Source organism: Acipenser ruthenus, chromosome 28, assembly GCF_902713425.1.
Source record: "Acipenser ruthenus chromosome 28, fAciRut3.2 maternal haplotype, whole genome shotgun sequence".
NCBI lineage: Eukaryota > Metazoa > Chordata > Actinopteri > Acipenseriformes > Acipenseridae > Acipenser > Acipenser ruthenus.
The window spans coordinates 12,686,233-12,708,357 of NC_081216.1; the positions used below are offsets into that span (position 1 = coordinate 12,686,233).

At 39.5% G+C, this 22,125-nt stretch overlaps 1 protein-coding gene across 5 annotated transcripts in view; it reads right to left on the reverse strand.

Moving 5' to 3' along the window:
* Nucleotides 1-3,074: 3,074 nt before the first annotated feature.
* The window catches only part of LOC117434795 (leucine-rich repeat-containing protein 4C), a 121,698-nt gene continuing 102,647 nt past the window's right edge, over nucleotides 3,075-22,125 (reverse strand). For 2 of the 5 annotated variants that reach the window (XM_034057455.3, XM_034906838.2), the window contains exon 2: nucleotides 3,075-8,756. In XM_034057455.3, the coding sequence (XP_033913346.2) occupies nucleotides 6,792-8,702 (1,911 nt within the window). In that variant the 5' untranslated portion in view covers nucleotides 8,703-8,756 and the 3' untranslated portion in view covers nucleotides 3,075-6,791. Of the gene's footprint in view, nucleotides 8,757-11,453; nucleotides 13,236-22,125 lie in introns of those variants that run through there. The other 3 variants (XM_059002972.1, XM_059002974.1, XM_059002973.1) reach the window with 3 other exon arrangements.

Sequence of the window (22,125 nt, forward strand, 5' to 3'; positions counted from 1 at the left end):
ATGAGTTCAGAAAACAAAGTGAATAAACGAAGTTAGAACAAGGTGGAACGAAAAGAAAAGAAAGAGGAAGAAACAAGATAGGGAGAAAGCAGAATGCGGGATAGAGAAAAGAACAACACGAATATAAGACTAAAGAAAGCAAGGAGATCGGAGTGTTGCAGGTAGCGGCACGGGACCAGGATGTGAGGAATTTGGGGTGTTGTTGGCAGTAGTACGGGACACTTGGTGTACTGGGAACGAGACTGAAGAGAAATCGGGACGTGAGGAGTTGAAGACGACCAGCTGAGCGGCATTGGTTGGAGAGAAGTGAAAAGCACGAGCACTTTGAGAGAGAGAGCTGCCCGAGACGCTGGATTGGGAGTTGTGGGTCGTCATCCATCAGCTAAGTGTTTTGTTGTGGTGCTTGGCTGCTACACTAGACAATGCTGCTAAATTGTATCTGCTGCTAAAATTATATAACGCTGCTAGACTGTATCTGTTGCTAAACTACATAAAGCTGCTAGGTTGTATATGCTGCTAGGTTATATCTGTTACTAGATTATACTGTATTTATACATAGATCTAGATATGTGTATTGATATATGGTTATAGATATGTGTTTGTGATTAATTTTAATTAGATATTTGCTTAATAGTAATCTCTCTGGTTTTATTATACTATTTTAATTTGTTGTATAAATTAGCAGATGAATTGAAATGTCCTGAAGTGCACTGATCTTTTGCTTTATTTTTATTAGGAAACCTGTGTCGTGTGCAATATCTTATTTTAGATCGAGACTGGAGGCCCTGCTCTGTTGCAGATTGAAACGTTCTTTCTCCACTCAATTGACTCTGGGGAAGGCTTGGTGTTATTAGTCTGTTGGCTTGGACTCGGTGGTGGAGTGGCGCCCCCTGTTGGGAAAGGGATAATTGAGCAGTTTGAAATTTGGGGTGGTAGGAGATTGGAACCACGTCCCCTACCGACAATCCAGCCAGGGCAAGTGCAATATTGAATAAGGACTGGTCATGCACATTTTACTGAATTACTTTGACTTTTCTTGTTAGTGACGAGGTGTGCTATATTAATGCCAAGTTTTGACTATTTCCTGTTTTTAATAAAGAATTGCATATTGCTACTTCTCTGTGTTCTTTGATGTGGGCTAGTTGCGGTCCCCCTTTGTTGATAATTCGAACCTGTGTCAATGAAAGTAGAAGGTAATTATAATAGAACAGAATTCCTTATTTTCTTTAAACATAAAGTGGCGTAGTCTGGCTATATTTATTTCGGGGGCGTGACAAATCCAAATGCTAAAACAGCTTTCTTTTCAAAAACGTGACATCTGACATTTCCGGTTTTCATCAAACCGCAATATATCCCATCAGCCAATCAGCATCACGCTTGCATCACAATTGGCAGCGCACATTATCTCAGAGAGTGAAAGCTGGATCATAACCCGGCTGATAAATCAGTCAAAATGAACAAATTTAATAAAATATCAGAGCCAGTGGTAACATCGCCTGTCGGTAGAAAATAATAAGCGAGAGCAGAAGAAGCGAGAGCGCCATTGTGAAAGGGCAAAATCCTGCGAGTGATCTGCACTCATTCTGCTGAAAAGAACACTGACCTCTGTCATTGCTGACAAGCATACATGGGTGGATCTCGTGCTGAATCATGATTCATTTAATGAGAAGGCAGACAGCTTCTCAGGATGAATCTCTTCTTCGTCTGCTCACATTATGTAACACGAAAAGGAAGCGTGTTGCTCATGACCATGAATTTACTGTGTTGCTGTAGTTACTTATTAGGCAAGCTGGTAGATAGATTGATTTGTATTCCTTCTTGTTGTTGATGCATTGTTTTTTTATATATCTGCACGTTCTGAAGTTGCACAGATGTGAACTGGCTCTGAAGATGATGTTTGGATAATAATTGACATGCTGTATATTTTGCGCAACAAGGACGGAATCTGGGATATGTAGCATTTTGCATAAAAAATAAATGTCTTCATTTATATATTTTTAAACTTTTTGAGGTAGATTTAAAATGTTTATATGTTTGTTATATTGTTCTTACTCACATAACATTAATAGTGAAAAAAGCAACCATGCTTGTTGCTAAGTATCTCAAATAAAAAAGAAATATATATATATATATATATATAAATTTACTAAAAAGCAATGAACATGGATATATAGCATTTTGGTATGAAGCTCTTCATATATTTAACCTCCAAAAGAACACCTGGATGTGATTTGTTGTAATTATTATCTTCTACAAGGTGTTCTGTTGAAGGTTATACCTAGTTACCCAAACTCCCAAAATCATGTTCACTTTTCTATTAATTGTAGTTTTCCTTGCCTTTTTTTCATTCCAAATAGCATTTTTTTTGTCCACATTCCCAAGTTCTAGCCTTAACCCTACTTGTCTCTATGCCACTTTGGGATTCCAATAGAAATGGACATGCTGCAACATGAATTAATTGGATGTTATAAGGATAAGCAAGAAAAAAAGGGGGGAAAATTACATTTAAAAAGGGTGCTGATATATGTGGGGTTTGCAATAAGGTCTTTGAAAGCTACATTTTTATTACATTGTTGTTATTGTTAATGCCTATATTTGTTGTGTGTGTTATTGCAGCTGTGATATAGAACCCCCCCCCCCCCCCCATCAAGAAAAGTAAAACAGTAAGTAGGTTCATTTTTCATTTTTTCAACTACCAGTAAAACCAAACAGGTCCTTCTGTGAGTAGTACTGCAAGGAATTGGCATCTCAGCCCATTGAACTGAATGGAAAGGCAAGGGCTGGATGGAAACAGCAAACCATACAGTTCAAAGACGAACATCTTACCATTCAGCTGAAGAGCAAGCTCTGTAGTGGAGAGGTCGGTGTGTGTCTTATGCTGATGTCAGTAATATAAACTCATCAGCTGCTAGGAGAAGATCCATTCAATATGCCATGATATTAGAGTCATGTGAACAGAAGCACTTTTGAGGATTGAAATCATGTTTGATTGCTAACATCAGCGAACACTTCTTTCATTTGGACTTGGGTCAAAGCCTGTAGGTGTGATGAAATAACCACTAACGAATCAACAGTACAAAAAAAACCCAACAATATTTTATTTATAACCTTATTTTGTGTATGAACTACAAACTCTGGTTTCAGGAATCATTCTTTTTCAAAGGTCATGGATGGGTGTTTACATGAAGTCAAGGTTGTATTTTTCTTTCACAGCATGGTTTTTATTTTCAAACAGGTTGGCACATGTAAAATAAAATAAAATAAAAACAAAAAAAAAAAACTTTTTTTTTTCTTTATATAAATCTACTGCTAATACAGCATTCCCTGTGAAAAAAACAAAACATTCTTATTGGGTTCTTTTGCTTTTACAGAAGAAGACACAATAGACCAAAATCTCATCACTAAAATTCACCATAAAAAAAAAAAAAGATTGATAAGAATTTTTACAAAAAAGGAAATTGCATTTCCCTTGCGAAGGTGAAGCAATCTCTTTTCCAATGCAAAACCAAATACAGCGGTGGAAACATGGTTTGAATGGTTTAGAAGCGTGGTAAACTCTATGTAAATGCTTACGAACCACTGTTGGGCGACTGTGAAGCAAACCTCACAAAGGCTCTGAGGTTTCTACTGTGGGCGCAGTGACCTTGAGAGAAGCACTGGTGCAATGAACAGTATGAATGAGCAGAGTAGTATTAAAAGAGCAGAACCACATGTCCATTTGCTTCCTGAAGCAATACCTATTAGCTGATTCAAGACAGATGTGAAGGAGGCATCAGCAGGGGAGAGGGCTAATAACATCCTAATTCTCCTTTAAGGGATGATCATTCTTATTTTTAACCTCATGGATCACAACAAAGTAAAAGCGTGGTAATAGATGGAGAAGCACTGTAAAGCCCAAAGAGGTACGGTATTAAAAAAAGCATGGCAAACCTCGGTAAACTGGAAAATGCATTGTGTAACTGGGGAAAAGCATGGGAAAACTGCAATTGTACAGTGGTAAACTTTTATTTTTACCATTACCCCACTGGTATCTTGAAACTTGTTTTAAAGAATGAATGCCAAGCAGCCTAAAGGATCAGGGTAGATTTCACATGCAGATGTTAGTGCAATTCTTACTGTGGAATGTTTTTTAAAAGCTTGCACCCTTGCATTTAAGTATAAAGCATAACATATTGGCACAAGTATTGCATTTCATATAAAGACATTTTATTATAATTTTTTTTTTACAATTTGTGTAATTAATCAGAGTGGTTTGTCCATACATTTTGCTTTCAACAGCAGCAACAATATTAAAAGCAAACTGAAGTGCAGCAGTACAGTCGGCAGTTACACCTGTACCAGGTACTGTTTGTGATGGCCCTGCGATTGTAGGCAATTACACTTCACTGTAGAAAATGGGGCAACCCGTTTCAAATCTACCCCTAGGCTTTAGGCCACAGACTACATAAATAAAATCATGTTACTAGTCTTTCTGTTATCTAGTATTGCCCCTATTGCATTGTTGTAACATCACCCTTTAAAACTATTTGTCACCTGGGGGGCTGCTTTATCAAGGTCTTTGAACACAATTTGAATAATGTTTTGTGAAAAGAAATGTAAACTGTTATTATTAACTGGTAACAAAGAAAATCTCAATTCTCATTAAAACAGACTATTCGTTTTTACTGGTTTGGTAACATTATATTCTCAGTGGAGACAGATAATATCATTTTTTAATACATGTTATATTAAGGAGTGGGTGTGAGCAGTATAGTATTGAGAATGCACACTGTTCTAAATATAAGCTGACAGTTTACCTTGGCCCTTCCCCTTGCACAGCTATTTTCTGTTTTAGTTGTCTACCATAGATATATGTGACCAAGGCTTCCTTTACAAAATCAAATGCCAACACTATCTAGTATTTAATATACAGTACCAGTACTGTGCATGTAAAAGATTCAGATTTGTTCATAAAAGTTTTATGGCCATATTCATGCAAGTGTAAGTTAAGTAGATGTTGCATGTGCATTAATATCAAAGTATAGTACATTATCAATGTACAATTGTCTGAATGGCTATTTCTCATAAACTCCTCACAAGACAAATGTTTCTGCTAGTCCCTTAATGAGAATGCTTAATGAGAACTGACTGTATTTAAGGAGGAATACAACGCAGGCCTAAGGTTGTTAGCAGTTTTGTAACATTTGATTTTCCTTTCACACAAAGGTGAACATTGCATTGTGAAATGCTCTTCACAAATCGCACTTGAAAGACCCTGATGTTATTCTAAAAATAAAGACTTGGGCCTGTGACCTCAGTTAGACACATTTCCTTTGTTTGTGTAGACAGTTAGCATCCTGTCGTGTTTACTTGATTTCTGTTACAAGAAACTGCTTAACACCTGTTCCTTTAAAGTGTTCAAGCTGTTAACACGCTAATTTGCTCTACTAGATAATGTCTGCCCTTTGCTCACCTTGGATGAGGTGAGTCAACTATAAGTAATGAATGCCTTCAAGCTAAAACAGTGTCACCAATAGTTTTACCTCAGAATGTAGTGTTTCGTGTTTAAAGTATGTGATTCTCATGCATATTAGGAAAGTTTCGTTGTTTAATTGTTCCTAATTAGGCCTTCATTCTGGTCTACTTCATAGTTGGTTAATATCTGCATGGAGCAGCGTAGACCTGGACAACCTAAAAGTGTGGTCTGTTAGGCGCTCCATTTTGGGGAGAAAAGGATAGAGAGTGTCATTATCACAATATCCTTTCAAATATACCGATGGAGGCAGAGGAACGAAGGAATCACAGTTCACAGGCAATTTCAAGAGGAATTTGCAGGATGGTCAAATGAATGAGATGGGAATCGGGGTTGATGGTCAATGCATTTAAGTTATTTGCATCTACCAGTATGGCATTTTGTGCAGAAGTAACGCTGCTCATAAAATCAAAAAGAAACAACGTAAAATTTTTATTTTAACAAACAGCCCAACAGTGAGTTCGGAAGACTTGGCAGGCAAAAAATAGAAGTTGAATAACAAATAAAATACCATTGTTATACTCCAGTACACAAATCTCCAAATCGAAGGTTTACCATGGGGTGTTCTAAGTTTTTCCTATTTTATATTGGAAACCTAATGAAACTGCAGGTTCATTCATACCTGCGTTTTGTGGTGGTTTATTACATGTTGTAAACATTAAGTTTAATTTAATATGATGCAAACTTACGAAAGATGGATCTGATGCTAAATTTCAGAGTATACAAAACCCTTTAATTATTAAAAGCATTTCAAACCACCTATCACTAACTGCCCAAAATAATCCCCATTCCCTCCCCAAGCAACTGGATATGACCCCAAAATAGGAAGGCAGCTACTTGATAGCACACTCCCTTTGGCACATATTCTTTCTCTTGATATAGTAACGTTATTGCATTCACACCTCTTGAAAATAGTATTTGAGAAATATTAATGAAAAATGCTTAAGGTATGCATAAACCTGAGGTATGCTCCTAAATGAGTAAGCTGAAACATAAGATTTACACAGAGTTTACAAGAACCATGAATCACTATTTTCCAGTGGTGAAATAAAAAAAAAAAGAATCAAGTGCAACAAAAAAGGATTTTTGCAGAATACATGATTTTTTCTTGTTTTAATCACAATAGATCTTTTTTTTTAATAAATAAACTCTTTGTTTTGAAAAGACACTTTTTGAAACAGTAGACATAGCCTAGTCCTTGGTGTCATTGATCAACTGTCTCACCTTTGCATGTCCTTCTTTTTTTGTTGAATTGTTCAGGTTTTTATTATGAAAGAAATTAAATTTGGGTCTCTTGTACATTGTCTTTTGAGGTCGCCCGCATTAACAAAGGTTCATGCGCGGAGCTGTGTATGGAATTGATTGTGTTGCCTGTGTGGTTATATGGAGTCTTATAGGAGTTGTAGTGGTTGAGGTGTTCGTGCTCCAGCGGGGGCAAGGTCAGGTGGCTTTCCAGAGGTGGACCTCCTGTGATTTCTTCATCCACATTGATAATCTCAATTGTCCTTGTGGGGGCATGGTGGTTCTGCCTGTGGTGCTGCTTGCGCATTTTGTAGAAGATGATAAGCATGACAGCAGCCATAAGTGTGATGGCCACAAAGCAACCAATGATAATCTTAGTGGTCTTCATCACTTCATCCAGTCCATTTAGGCTTCCTTCTGTCACAGGGATGGTAAAAGTCTTCTCTGTGGACTTGGTGCTCCGGGGGGTAAGGGGGGTTGTGGTGTAGGTAGCCTCCCAGCCACTAGAGGGAGTGGGACTCGTATTTTGCTCTGTGGTCCTACCCTCATCTTGAGAGGGCTCAATGGTTTCCACCGTAACAGTTGTGAAGTAGCTAAAGGTGCTGTTCTCAGTGGCAGAAACGTTAAGCGTGGCGGAGGCTGTGGTATTTCCAGCTGAATTGCTCACCATACATGTATAAGTTCCTGTATCCTGTGCAGTAACATTGGTAAAATTTAATGTACCATCATTGAGGACCGAGATCCGAACCTTGTAAGCCCCATGAGTCATTATGGTTCCATTGGGCGTGATCCAACTGACTGAAGTCAAGGCAGTGGATGCCCGGCATTTAAGCTCTGCAGCCATGCCCTCAGTCACATTAAGATCAGCAGGGGGCTCCACAATAACAGGAGCATAGCAAGTGAAGTAATTCTGGTCCAGCTCCCCAATATAGCGCCCCTTGAGGCTGGAGGGTGAGTGGCAGCGGGCACAGCAGCTTGTGTTGGCAGGCACCATCTCCTTGAGCCACCAGCTGAGCCAGAGGATGTCGCAGTTGCAGTTCCAAGGATTGTGGTGCAGGTGGACCCTTTCCAGATGGTGGAGGGGCGTGAAGAGGTCATGGGGGAGCAAGGTCAAGTTGTTGTGGGCTAGGTTCAACTCCACCAAGGACTGCAAGTCATCAAAAGAGTTCCTCTCAATGGCCTGAATCTGGGCATGCATCATCCACAGCTTCTGCAGGTGAGTCAGCCCCTGGAAGGATCCCGGTCGGATGATGGAAAGTTGGTTGCCTGAAAGCTCCAGCTCATCCAGTTTGACCAGAGGCGTGAGGTTGGGGATCTCTCTAAGGTTGCACATTCCCAGGTTTAGGTACCTGAGGTTCGAGAGGCCCTCAAAAGCCCCTTCGGAAATATAGGAGAGGCGCTTGAGCTCTCCCAAGTCAAGTCTCCGTAAGGAGGGCACCCGATTAAAAGCGTAGGAGGGGATGCTCTCGATGGGGTTGTTCCTCAACCACAGCTCCTTCAGCTTGGAGAGGTATTCGAAAGCCCCATTGGGGATCGTGGTCAGTCTGTTATCAAAGAGCTCCAAGGTGTTGAGACTGGCCAACCCATTAAAGGCCCCAATCTCAATGTTGCGGATGTGGTTCTTGCTGAGCTGCAGGATCTCCAGGTGGCGCAGGTGCTTGAAGCTGTCCACTTTGATGATCTGGATCTGGTTCTCCTGCAGATTCAGATAGCGGGTGTTGGTGGAGATGCCGTCGGGCACTTCCCTGAGTCCTCGTCGGGTGCAAATCACTTTGCTGAACTGGTTGCTACAGGAACACACCGAAGGGCAGGTCTGGGCTCTCACCAGACCAGCCACCACCAGCAGCTGAAGAGCCAACAGCAGCACAAGCAAGGGGTCGGACAGGGCCCTGTTCCACCTAGGACCTCTCATTGTCTGCTGCGGGTGCGATGTCATCTTGTTCAACATTCATAATTTATTGGCTGGTGGACCTTTATTTTTGATCCCGTTGTCTTAGGCAATCTGAAAAGAGAGACGAGAAGCACATGGTTAGGAGAAGGCTGGTTCAGGACAATGCTTTCTGTTTTCATTTTAGCACATTTTTGTCTATTAAATGACTGAAATGGCTGCTTCTTGTGGTGTACTGTGTACTACTTACTTTGTGTTGTTTGTCCGTCATTGGAACAATTCATGCCCTCTACTTTCTTGAAAATCGCTAAAAACACAATATATATTATGTGTATTATATTATATATGCATTCTTTAAAAATAACAAGTTTAATGCAATGTGTTTACTTTTCTTTCTACACAGCTGAATAAGGGCTTTTGTCCAAAACATCCCAAAATAAATATATATATCATTAAAACCTTTTGTGTACTTCCTGTAGGTCATATTGCACACAGATTGATATTCTCAGAGATTAGTTTAAGTCTGCAAATTCAAAGACACTGGTTATCACCAATGAATCAAGGTAATTTACTCAGTATGCAAATGTGGAGACACAGGTTTCACCAGCTAATGAAGGTAACCTACTCAAAGTTTGGCTGACACAGGAATCGGTGCTTGACACCTTCACTTCAGACTGTCTAAGCTCTGATACGACTAGCCAATCAGATACTCTCCCTGGCCTCCCTTTGTCCCGAAAATCCCTTTAACACTAGAACCACTGCGGTTATACTCATACCTAAAACCTCTGCCGACAGTCATTATGATGGTTATATTTTAAACATCAATATTAAAATGAAAGACAAACTATCAGATACAACTCAAAAGTTTTATTCAAGCACATCATATCAAACATCTGCACAGCCGAAACGCTGTATTTAAATTAACAAGTAAACATAAAAGGGTTTATTTTCTAACTTACAACATATATAAAACACTACTTCAAAAAATGAAAAACTATAATAAAATAAACATTTCAAAAGAAACTAGTGTGTAAACAGGTGTAAACAGGTATATGTACATACAAAACTATAAAAATGAAAGTAGTTTTTAATTTAAAATGAAAGTAACATATGTTTTCTCTTGTGCGTGTGTCACTCAGTGCAGCTCAGAATCCAGGTTGAGCTGCTGCAGCATGCTGCTTTGCAGTTTTCTGATCAAAATGTTTCTACCGAAGCGATGTGGCTAGCTTCAAAATGAAATCACTCCTACTGATATTTTCCCCAGTGCATTTCTATTACAATACAAAGGATTGATGGCTGCCAGGTCCAGTAGAGATAAGAACAGGCTTGTGTATAAAAATAATATAGAATATTTTAGGTTATATTCAAAATAAAAACATGTATTGTAAAAGGCAATCAAAATGACAGCTTTCGTGGTTCTAGGTGGGTGGGATTATAACTTTCTTATTTTCGCGATCCTGCCTTTCAAACTCTATCGCTGTATTTAATACATGTATTTAGGAAAAGTCATAAACGGACAACTGCATAACTTTCAGACATGCAGAGTAATTTAAATTTGAAAACCTCAAACCGTCAAAATGACTGTTGTGGCAGTTCTAGTGTTAAAGAATGCAATCCTAAATATTTATTTCTTTCTTGTTTTGTGTATGATAAACTATGAAACAGTTTCCATCGTAATTGCATGCAATTTACAATATTATCTGATGTCCTGCATGGCTCGTTTTTACTTTTCTGAACATATTATTAGATTAAATCCATGTTTAATACATTCCTTTGTTTTAAAATAGATTCCTGGTAAATCAATTGCCCGTGTAACAACCTCGATTTATGAACTTTAAATGAAATAGATTGTGGTCTATTTTTAGTTGTTGCAACGTGTAGATCCACTATCGTTTTCAAAGCACGATATTGAGAACAGGTTTATACATTATAATAAAATGTATGTTATTGTTTTTAAAAATCATACCTTACTATACTACCCACAATAAAAAAAATAAAAAAAGTGATCAAATTGTGCCTGTGTATAACCCAAAATAATACAAAGTGTCAGGCTTGAGAAACACATACACAAAACTGTTCAGTGATTTACATTCCAGTGCTCCCACACACACACACAGCTTTACAAATGCAGGGAATCACCACTCAACCTCCAGATTGACAGCTTCATACACATTCTGTAGTAGAAAGATAATTCAACCAACTGAATGAAACATTTAGCATTAATTTTCAATGGTAATGCACTAGAAATCCCTAAAGTTATTCATTAAAACATGAACTGTATTCAATCCTGCTCCTGCATTATACAATCAGTGTGGCCACTCACTAATTTTCCTTTATGTCAGTGTAAAATATGAATTATTTACATACAGTACAAAGCATTACAATCTTTCTAACAATATTAATAGTAACAAGAAAATAAATCTGTTAACAATGGTGTGGCAACAGAAAAATACAAGAAAATCCCTGGTCTAACATAATTAAATGGAGCCTGCCAGTGTATTAAGGAAGATGTTTATACTGAATACCATAAGGGCCACTCTGATAAATCACTTGTATTTATATTTCTTATGTTAAATTATATGGGTGTAAAACTGACCACTTTTAGACCACAATCCCTGGTGTAGTCGTTACAAGTACTGTACATTTATGAAATTAAGAATTCATTACAGCAGAAATCATGAATTGGATATTTTAGCGTGGTGATGGGGGGGCACAGTGAGTCGTCTCACCCCTGTAGTATAACTGCTATAACATTAATATATATATATATATATATATATATATATATATAGTAAAAGAATCGCACCTCACCGCGGTTCGTTGCCCCTTTAAAAACACTGACCCAGGCACAGAAATTGATTTTCAAAGCACGGATGCGCCATTTTTAATGAAACACAAAACAAACACCTCGCTCTTCTTTGAGCAATAACTAAAACACAAATCAGGAACCTAAACTAAAGACAGGACAGCTAAGCGGTTTACCTGTTGCACAAAACAACACACACCAAAAGGCTCTACACTACCTTTTCCTTTTTTTATTACGGCTGTACTCACACACCAGTACAGTCGGGCTTCTACACTCTTCAGCAGCCAGAAGCAGACTGACTGCTCTCCTTATAAACCCTGCACCTGGCTCTAATTTACAATCATAGCCAGGTGCAGGTGATAATTAACAATAAAACAATTAACAAAAACAATTAAACAATTAACAAAAACTAACCCAAAATGTGCTTATGCACATGTTTTGGGAGGATTTAACCCCCTCTCTGCTGTCTTAGAAACTTCAACTCCCATGATTCCGGAGGTCAGTAGTCAGGTGACATATCCGCGGGAATCCAGGGGGTCTTAAAAGGCAGGTCAGCAATTAGAAAGGGGGGAGGTAATTGTGAAAGGTGCTTTTTGTATAGCAGTAGTTTTGAAAGACCGAGTGGTGTTGTCGGTCCGTTTCATTAGCCGAGTACAGATTGTACAGCTGTCACGGGACACTCTTTTGGGGTTAAAATTCAAACAGTAGCCAACTACGCCACCTAGTGACTAAATATATGGGGCACTAGGACCCTAGCAACACTAAAACACAGGTTCGTAATTATGACCAGTTGGAACTCAGAACAGATCGACCATGACAAGAAAGGCAGACAGTTGTACCATTTCGCAATAAACAATGTTTATTATCCTTATAAAATCATTAAAATATGATAATACAATTTCGATAATACCAGGGGTTACCAAAAATAAAAATAAAAAAACACAAGGCACACACCAATTTACTAGTGCACAAAGTATCAAAAGAAAATAATAAAAGCACCCACTACTTTGCTAGGGTGCAAAAGTATACAAAAGAAATGAATTTCGGCCAAAGTCACAATAGACACCACTGGATCCTCATCAACCGCTCCAGGAAAAAGGTGCAGCTAGTGACCCCCCCCACACTGGTGCCAAGCTCCTCCCTGGATATGGCAGGCACCCCCCCTGGAGACAGAGGAAAAAAAGCAACAGCACTGAGTGACTCACAATTATGCAGTATACAGAACACCCCAACAGAGATTAAAATATATTTCTTTATAGTTAACTATACCAATCCATATATTTAAGAGCACAACCTATAGCCACAAGTAATTTAAAAAGCAACACCCCAAAATACCACTCTCTATCATAGATATTTATATCAATAGAACAGGTGCAAGAACCATAAATTACAAGTTACAGGCAAATACCACATATTGGGTTTATCTCCTTTTAAAAACACAGGTATCACTCTAGCAGAGAAAATATAAAAGTGCACTAGGGTCCCTAAACAGCAAGCGGGTCATAAACCCTATTAGGCAATGTACTAATCATTAAAAGTGGTCAGGCTACTTCCCTTTTAAACTGCACTCGTTTAGTCCTGAATCAACTCTCCAGTACAGCCTGCTTGTTCTACTAATACATTTAGTCCTGAAGATTCCTCTTGGATCCCGGTCTCTGTTCTCCACGTCTCTGCTCTCTCAGGGACTCCTGTGGCTCTTGCAGCTCTCCTCTGCCGTCTCTCTGGTTCTCTGGCTCTCTTCTGTGGCACACTCCCTGTCTCTCGCAGTTCTCGACGTTGTCTCTGTCTCCGCTCTTTTATATGCATCAAACTCCTCCCTTAACTATCCAGAGCGAATCAATTGGCAAGACCCATTAACAGTATTTGTACAAACTACATTTCCCAGCATCATTGCGGAAATTACTTAAAACCTCCCACTGGAAGTGACATCACTCGCTCTCAGCTCCTTCCCAGCCTAACGCCGTCCCACACCAAAACACAAGGTAAGACCAAATTTAATAATAAAAACGTGTACATACTATCATAATAAAAAAATATAATACATACAATTCACTCCAAATAAAGCAAAATCAAACTTAAATACCAAACCAATAACATTTTATAAAACGTGCTCAAAAACAACTCTCAAATAACTCGTGCAGTCTTACTGTGTGTACCTCTAGCAGCTGCAAAAACGATTAACAAACGTTCAATCATATCGTGAAAGTCTTCCAAAACATTTAAATATTATAAACGTAGTTGTTATTTGCAATCAAATGGTTCCTAAACTTTCATTTCCTTTAATATACAACTAATACAGTAATCTTATAAAGGTGCTTTAAGATACCTAGAATAAAAGTGCAAACAAACAAAAAAATAAGTTATAAACATTAAGTCACCCTGTGACACAGCAACTGTTTAAGTGGTGTGGAACAGAGACAAGAGCAGCGTGCTTCGTTGTGCAGAAGTACGGGAACAGAGATTAAAAAGGGCGACAGTGTTGGTGACCAGAAAGGATTACTTTATTCCAGAACCGAAGGTACCTGTGTGGAGTGACTGCAAAATAAAAAGCGAGTAGGGCTTATATTTTGGTCTGGCCGGAGCAAGCTGCAACGCGTCTGCAGCCTGGAATGAAGTGAAGCTGGTGCACTCGCCAAACAGATCTCAGTGAGTAACCCAAACCGCAGACTTGCGGGATCCATTTGTGCTTGGTTTCTTTGAAAAGAAAGACAGCGTTCTATTTGTACCTGTTTTGAAAGAAAGTCACCGTATTAAATGGACTGTTACTCACCTGCTTACATGCCTGCTGTATGCAGCATTAAACCCGTTTTCTACAGCTGTATTAATTGTTGCTAAACTGAATACGTTTAAACAGGTAAAGTTTTATACCAGCGCTATAGTGTGCACGCGCTGAATTAATAAAAGCCTGTGCTTTGTGGACTGTTATTTTACGTGTTCTTTTAAGCAACCGCATTCTTTTCATGGACTGTGTTTTATTTGAGTAAGGCTGGTTGCTTATTTTCAGGAACAGAAACGCCATTTAATTCTAAAAGGCAGTGTGACCCTGAAATAGCTGTAATCGTCTGGGGTTTAAGGTGAAGACCCAGACTGGGGTTTTGTCTATTGAACCGGGACTGTTTGGTTTAATGAACTGTGCTTAATAATATACCCAGGAAGGAAACAAACCACACGGACGGCCCTTGTGGATTTATAAAGAAAGTGAACCAGTGACACTTACCTGGCGAGACTTTTTGTTCCGAGACCAGGTTTACTGTTACCAGCAGCGTCTGGATGGAACTTGGAATGGGCTCTGTTTGCTAAAGCAACACGTTTCCCTTGCAACGAAGACAGCTCGTGCAAGCAGTAGAGCGGGTTGAAGAAGTGAGATTATTGGGCAGGTTTTCTTTTGTTTTGTTTATTTTCATAAACGTTCTGTTGAGTCTTCGAACTTTTGTGTAAGAAAACAATAAAACTGCCTATTCTTCAACCTTACCAAGTGCCTCGGTGTCACCTCTCATGCTGCCAGTTGGCTGCCACACTAAAATACAGATATCTCTCTCTCTCTCTCTCTCTCTCTCTCTCGATATATATATTACAGATTAATAAGTTGTGGATTTCAGCAGTGTACCTGTAAGGGACTACATTTCTTACTGTGGTCTGTTCACATTTGGGAATTATAGAAAATGTGAACTTTCAAAACCGACGCTATACAAAAACCTAGCTGACAAAGGAAATACGTTTGCCGGTTCTGGTACGATTAAGCAGTAAACAATTTCTTACTATGGTATGGCAAGGTTGAAAAGTCAGGTGAGTAACTTGGGAGAGCTGGAGATACAAGTGGTATGTGTACAGGTGCTAATCATCTCCAGGCAGCTGTCTCGGACCTGCACTCATCTTTGTGTTTTTGTTTTATGTTATTAAAGTGAATATTTATATGTGTGGAAGTTTAGCAAAATGGAGCTTACCTTTTTTTTGTTGAACATTACTACTATTTTGATTCATTTCTTTAGGCTTGTATATGCAGTTTTAGCATGAACATTATTTTAAGCATCTCTCCTCAGAAATAGTAAACAAAATAACCCCATCCCCATGGCTGTGCAATGTTTCTTACTCTGACATAATGTTATCCTGACCCCAAGCAAAGCCATGGTGGTCACATGCAAATTGACCCCTTAGTAATCAGGTGGGCGTGCACAAAACTGAAATACCATCGGGATTACTGACAGACAGATAGGCTAAACACCTCTTCAGTCACGTAAAGGCCTTATGCAGCGATGGTGTCTAAAATAGTCATCATTTAAATTAATTAGATGTTAATTCTGTACATTATACGAATGCATTGTAACCTTTCTTGTTTGAGATGGACATATTCAAGCCTAAAGAAATTAATCAAAGTAATGGGAATATTAAACAACACAAAGGTAAGCCCTGTTGTGTTAAATTTGTATAATCACTTGTTTCAAATGTTATTTTGTGTCTTTAACTGGTTTAAAAATGAAAAAAGTGTAACGATTATAAAGGGAAATATGTCCTAAACTAGTTGTATCTGCTATTGAATGAATAACCTGCATCTGTGCTTTTAATGTTGCATTGGTTCTTTAGGCTAGTCTGCTCTATTGTTCTTACACAAACATGATATTTCCCATTCTTGAATGTTACATTTACAGACCCTCTCTGACATTCCCATACAAAAGCCCTCCATCCATCAGAGCATTTTCCTGAAATAACAAATGCCAAAGTTGTGGATATTGACCAGCTCCAGAAATGAGGAATTTTGATCCTTGACCCCCATTTGGACCCACTGTTGAGGCCTCCTCATCCTCGACATGGTGGTAGCCTTGTGGGAAATCATTGGAAGGGTGTGATTGATTCAGCCTGAGGGTGGCTGTATATCTCCTGGCTTGAGATACAGTGAAGTCAAGGCCTTTCAATTACGTTTAGATCAGTAGAGTAAGTATTTTCTGAATTTTATTAACATGTTTGGTATGATACTCCAGAAAGACATTTTGAGACCAGTTCAATGAACTGAGCTGGAAAAAAAGTTTTATGAAAATCCTCATAAACAGAGCAAACTATTTGGATTCTTTAATTGGGGGGGGGGGAGTTAAGTTTATTACATTAATAATTTTTCCTAAAATGCATTTTCATAACTAAACTTTAATAAAACCGGGTGCAATGTCTGGCAGGTAATCATTTTGCTGTCCCCACAAGCACACACATATTGATACAGCACTTGGTACCTTTTTATGTCTCTTTCATTTATATACATACATACATACATACATACATACATACATACATACATACATACATACATATAAAGAAAATAACACAATTTGCTAATAATCTAGATCCTGGAGCAGCCATTTTTGCCATCAGGCTTGCGAAATCTACCTGGACCAAAACGATATTAACCAACAACATTAATTTCATCTGAAGATGTTTGAAGGAAAACATTATTCCAAGAGGTTTCAGAATCAATTTCAACCCCAACCATGATAACAGTAGATATTACAGGTCAGTGTAATCTACAGTTTTAAAATGTAGTAAACAAATTATGAAGAAAACAGTAACATGCTACTAAGAAAGAGTACTAAAACTAGATCAAGAATTGACCGACTCTTAGCAACAATATCAACATGTATTACAATGCACGTTGCCTTATTCATGAACTGAATGCTGATATTTATGATTTTATGAAGATTACCAAAAGTAAGAAATGGTCTGCACTGAAAAATGTAAAGCAGCATACACTTTCTAACTCTGATCAGAAAAGGAGGAGCAGTAGTTATCTGGAGTAAAGACCTCTATACAAAAGAAGCCCAACAACACCTTTCCGACACTAATTTCTACACTAAGAACTGCAAAGATCTCATTCATTGCTTACAGGCCACTGTCATTTCCATTATTAATGATGCTATCTCAACAATTTGTTACCCACATCTTCACGTAATCTAATAGTGGAAAACCCCCATTGCAGTCATTTTTACTTACTTCCAAAAATCCACAAACCAAACAATCCAGGCCGCCCAATTGTATCAGTCTGTTCCTGTCCACAGAACTGATCTCCAAATGTCTTGATGAAATCTTCAAACCCCTTGTTGAATCACTGCGTTCCTATGTTAAAGACTCTACACATTTTCTAAAACAATTGGATAATTTCAAAGAACAGCTTGTGATAATATTATTCTTTTTGAAATGGACATTAAAAGCCTCTAAACTGTTATACCAAATAATGGAGGGTTAATTGCAATAACCTCCAACAGATATCCTTCTATGACTGGCTGAACTTGTGCTCATATTGAATTGTTTTTCCTTTGATGGTCATTTTTACACTCAAGTAAGGGGTGTTAGCATGGGAACTAAAATGGGATCATCATATGCTTGCTTTTTTGTGGGATCAGTTGAAAACAAATGTTTACAGCAATACAATGAAAACACACCTAAACTATATCTTATGGACACTGATGACATCTTTGGAATTCCCACCAACTCCAGTGAGGGTTTAAACAGTTCATTCAGTCAGTAACAAATTTCCACCCAGCCCTGGATTTCATATAAAACATCAGAAACAGGCAATAGTATATCTTTCTTAGACATTTCCATCACTGTTTTGAATTCCACCATTAACACCACTGTGTACTACAAACCAACTGAGTCTCATTCATATCTGCAGTATGACTCCTCACACCCTAAGGCTTGCCATGACTTGATTCCCTATTCACAACTGTTAAGAACATAAGAAAATAAGAAAGTTTACAAACGAGAGGAGGCCATTCAGCCCATCTTGCTCGTTTGGTTGTTAGTAGCTTATTGATCCCAGAGTCCCATCAAGCAGCTTCTTGAAGGATCCCAGGGTATCAGCTTCAACAACATTACTGGGGAGTTGGTTCCAGACCCTCACAATTCTCTGTGTAAAAAAGTGCCTCCTATTTTCTGTTCTGAATGCCCCTTTATCTAATTTCCATTTGTGACCCCTGGTCCTTGTTTCTTTTTTCAGGTCAAAAAAGTCCTCTGGGTCAACATTGTCTATACCTTTTAGGATTTTGAATGCTTGAATCAGATCACCGCGTAGTCTTTTTTGTTCAAGACTGAATAGATTCAATTCTTTTAGCCTGTCTGCATACGACATCCCTTTTAAACCCGGGATAATTCTGGTTGCTCTTCTTTGCACTCTTTCTACAGCAGCAATATCCTTTTTGTAACAAGGTGACCAGAACTGAACACAATATTCTAGGTGAGGTCTTACTAATGCATTGTAAAGTTTTAACATTACTTCCCTTGATTTAAATTCAACACTTCTCACAATATATCCGAGCATCTTGTTGGCCTTTTTTTATAGCTTCCCCACATTGTCTAGATGAAGGCATTTCTGAGTCAACATAAACTCCTAGGTCTTTTTCATAGTTCCCTTTTTCAATTTCAGCATCTCTCGCATTGATCAGTACTTCTTACGAAGTCAGTCGAATGAAATCCAGCGACAGGAAGCAAACCACAGTTCGCAGGATATCAGCACCCCTGTCATAGATGTGAGGAGGACTTGCATGGACACAGTTAGTGATGAACCTAATGATCCTTGTGAACCCGGTCAGACAAACCAGCATAAGAGAGAAAAGAACCTCAACGGGCACAAGCCTGGAGTTAAATGGCCAAGAGCTTGTGAGAAAACTGCATGGGGCACAGTAAACACAGATCTCTGCTTTGCATTGGAAAGATTAAGTGGAACAGTTGAAAAGAAGCTGGATAAATTTGGGGACATCATCTACGTATATGGAAGTGAGAGGTTTGGAGTTGAAAAAAGGAAGGAAAAATTACAAACTATTCCTGGAAAGTCTAGACGGCAGCAGGAGATTGAACGCTTAGTTAGAGAAAGGAGACAGCTGAGGAACCAATGGAGAAGAGCAGAACAAAGTCAGAAGGAGGGACTCAATCTCTTACAAAGGGTCATAAAAGATAAGCTTGCAACATTGCGCAGAGCTGAGCGCCTACGGAATCGCTACAAAAAGAAGGAGCGTGCGAGAGCTAACTTTTATAAAGACCCATTCAAATTTGTAAAGAAGTTATTCACCAGTGAGAAGAATGGCACACTAAAAGCATCTAAGGTTGAGCTGGAGAGATATTTGGAGGAAACACATACAGATTCAAAAAGGCAGGAGCCTTTGTCAATTCCGTCAGACATCCCACCTATCAATCCACCAGAATACCAAATGGAGGACTGTGCACCTAAGTGGAAAGAAATAGAGCAAGCTGTGAAAAAAGCAAGGGCTTCATTATCTCCAGGGCCTAATGGAGTTCCGTACAGAGTGTACAAGAGTGCTTCAGGAGTTCTACGAATCCTGTGGAAATTGATGAAAGTGGCATGGGAAAAACAGGTTGTACCAAGAGCATGGCGCTGAGCAGGTGCAGTCTTTATAACTGAAGAAAAAGATTCTACAAGCATCAGTCAGTTTCGCCCTATTTCCCTATTAAACATAGAATTTTCTTCAGCATTATTGCTCAGAGATTGTCAGCTTACCTATTAAAGAACTGCTTCATTGACACTTCAATACAAAAAGCGGGCATTCCAGGTTTCCCAGGTTGCTTAGAACACATCAATGTGATCTGGCAACAAATTCAATCAGCTAAAAGGAGAGGAAGGAGCTCCATGTGACATTCCTGGATTTGGCTAATGCATATGGTTCAGTGCCACATGAACTACTTTGGGCAGCATTTGATTTTTTCAGTGTACCGATGACAATAACAAATTTAGTGAAAGCCTATTTTGGAGATTTGCAATTCAGTTTTTCAACTTCAGAATTCAGCACTACATGGCAATGCCTAGAGGTTGGAATAATGGCAGGATGCACCATTTCTCCACTGGCTTTTACCATGGCAATGGAAGTAATCATCAGGGCATCAAAATGGGTAGTAGGAGGAGAGCGCTTGGCTTCTGGAATGTGACTACCACCAATTCGAGCATACATGGATGACATGACAACCATGACTACAACAGTAGATTGCACTAATCGATTATTGGGCAAATTAACCAATAACATTGAATGGGCACGAATGCAATTCAAGCCCACTAAATCAAGGAGCATCTCTATAATTAAAGGCAAAGTAGTAGATAAAACATTCTTCATTAATGGTGAGGCAATACCAACAGTGTCTGAGAAGCCAGTGAAGAGTCTTGGGAGATGGTACGACGGGGATCTAAAGGACACAGTTCGTGTGGGAGAAGTTAGACAACAAGCAGTGGAAGGGTTGAAGAGCATAGACAGCTGCGCTCTACCAGGTAAACTAAAACTCTGGTGCTTTCAGTTTGGTCTACTGCCGAGGTTGCTGTGGCCACTGACTGTGTACGAGGTTTCTTTGACAACAGTAGAGAAGCTGGAAGCTTTAATCAGTTCATACATCAGGAAATGGTTGGGAGTTCCACGCTGCCTCAGCAGAGTGGGACTTTATGGTAAAGGAATACTGCAGCTACCAGTCTCTGCTCTAACCGAGGAGTTTAAGTGCGCCAAGGTCAGACTGAAAATGACATTAGTAGAGTCAAGCGATAAATGCGTAAGGGAGGCAGCACCTGTGTTGAAAACTGGAAGAAAGTGGGCGGCAAAGAAAGCTGTGGAAGATGCAAAGGCTGCCCTTCAATTGGTGATATCATGGGGCAAGTTCAGCATGGAAGAGGGGGTCTTGGTTTCAGTTCAGCTCCTCCTACATGGCACAAGGCAGCCCCAGCTCAAAGGAGGAAGCTGGTAGTCAACGAGGTGCAAAAGCAGGAGGAGAGGATGAGGTGTATACAGGCCATTTCCCAGGCCAAGCAGGGAGAATGGATGAGATGGGAGAGTGTGGAACAACGCAAGATTGGCTGGCAAGACCCATGGTCAATGAAACAGAGCAGGATCAGTTTCCTCATCAGGTCAACATATGATGTTCTCCCATCACCACAGAACCTAAACCTCTGGGTAGGAGAGGATCCCTCATGTCCTTTGTGTTCATCACCTGCAACATTAAGGCACATTTTGACAGGATGTAAGGTGGCTCTTAGCCAAGGACGGTTTACTTGGCGCCATGACCAGGTGCTGCGATGTTTGGCCTTAGCATTGGAAGACAAGCGTAACATGACGAATAAGTTGCCACCTGTTCCATCAAAACATTACACACAAAAGACAACATTCCTCCGCCCAGGAGAGCAACCACCAAGAAAAGGTGTTAAAACCAATCCTCGCCCAGGACAACTGGAAGCTGCTACTGACTGTAAAATGCTGGCAGATGTTGGTCAACGGCTTAGTTTTCCACCTGAGATTGCCACCACTAACCTTCGACCAGATATTGTCTTGTGGTCTGGATCAGCACATCTTGTTCACCTGGTAGAGTTAACAGTGCCATGGGAGGATGCTGTAGATGAGGCGTATGAGAGGAAGAAACTGCGGTATGCTCAACTAGCCACTGAAGCGGAACAGCGAGGATGGAGAGTTCGGGTTTACCCAGTGGAAGTGGGTGGTCGAGGATTTGTGGCACACTCTACAACCCGGTTTCTCAGAGACGTCGGATTCAGTGGACAAGAGTTGCGTCGCACAGTGAAGAACTTATCTGAAGCAGCAGAGAGGAGCAGCAACTGGCTGTGGTTGAGACGGAAAGATTCTGGCTGGGGATCTCAAGCACAATAGAAAGAAAGAAACGCTGACGTACAGGTAAGTAAGCTGGGCTGAGTTGAGT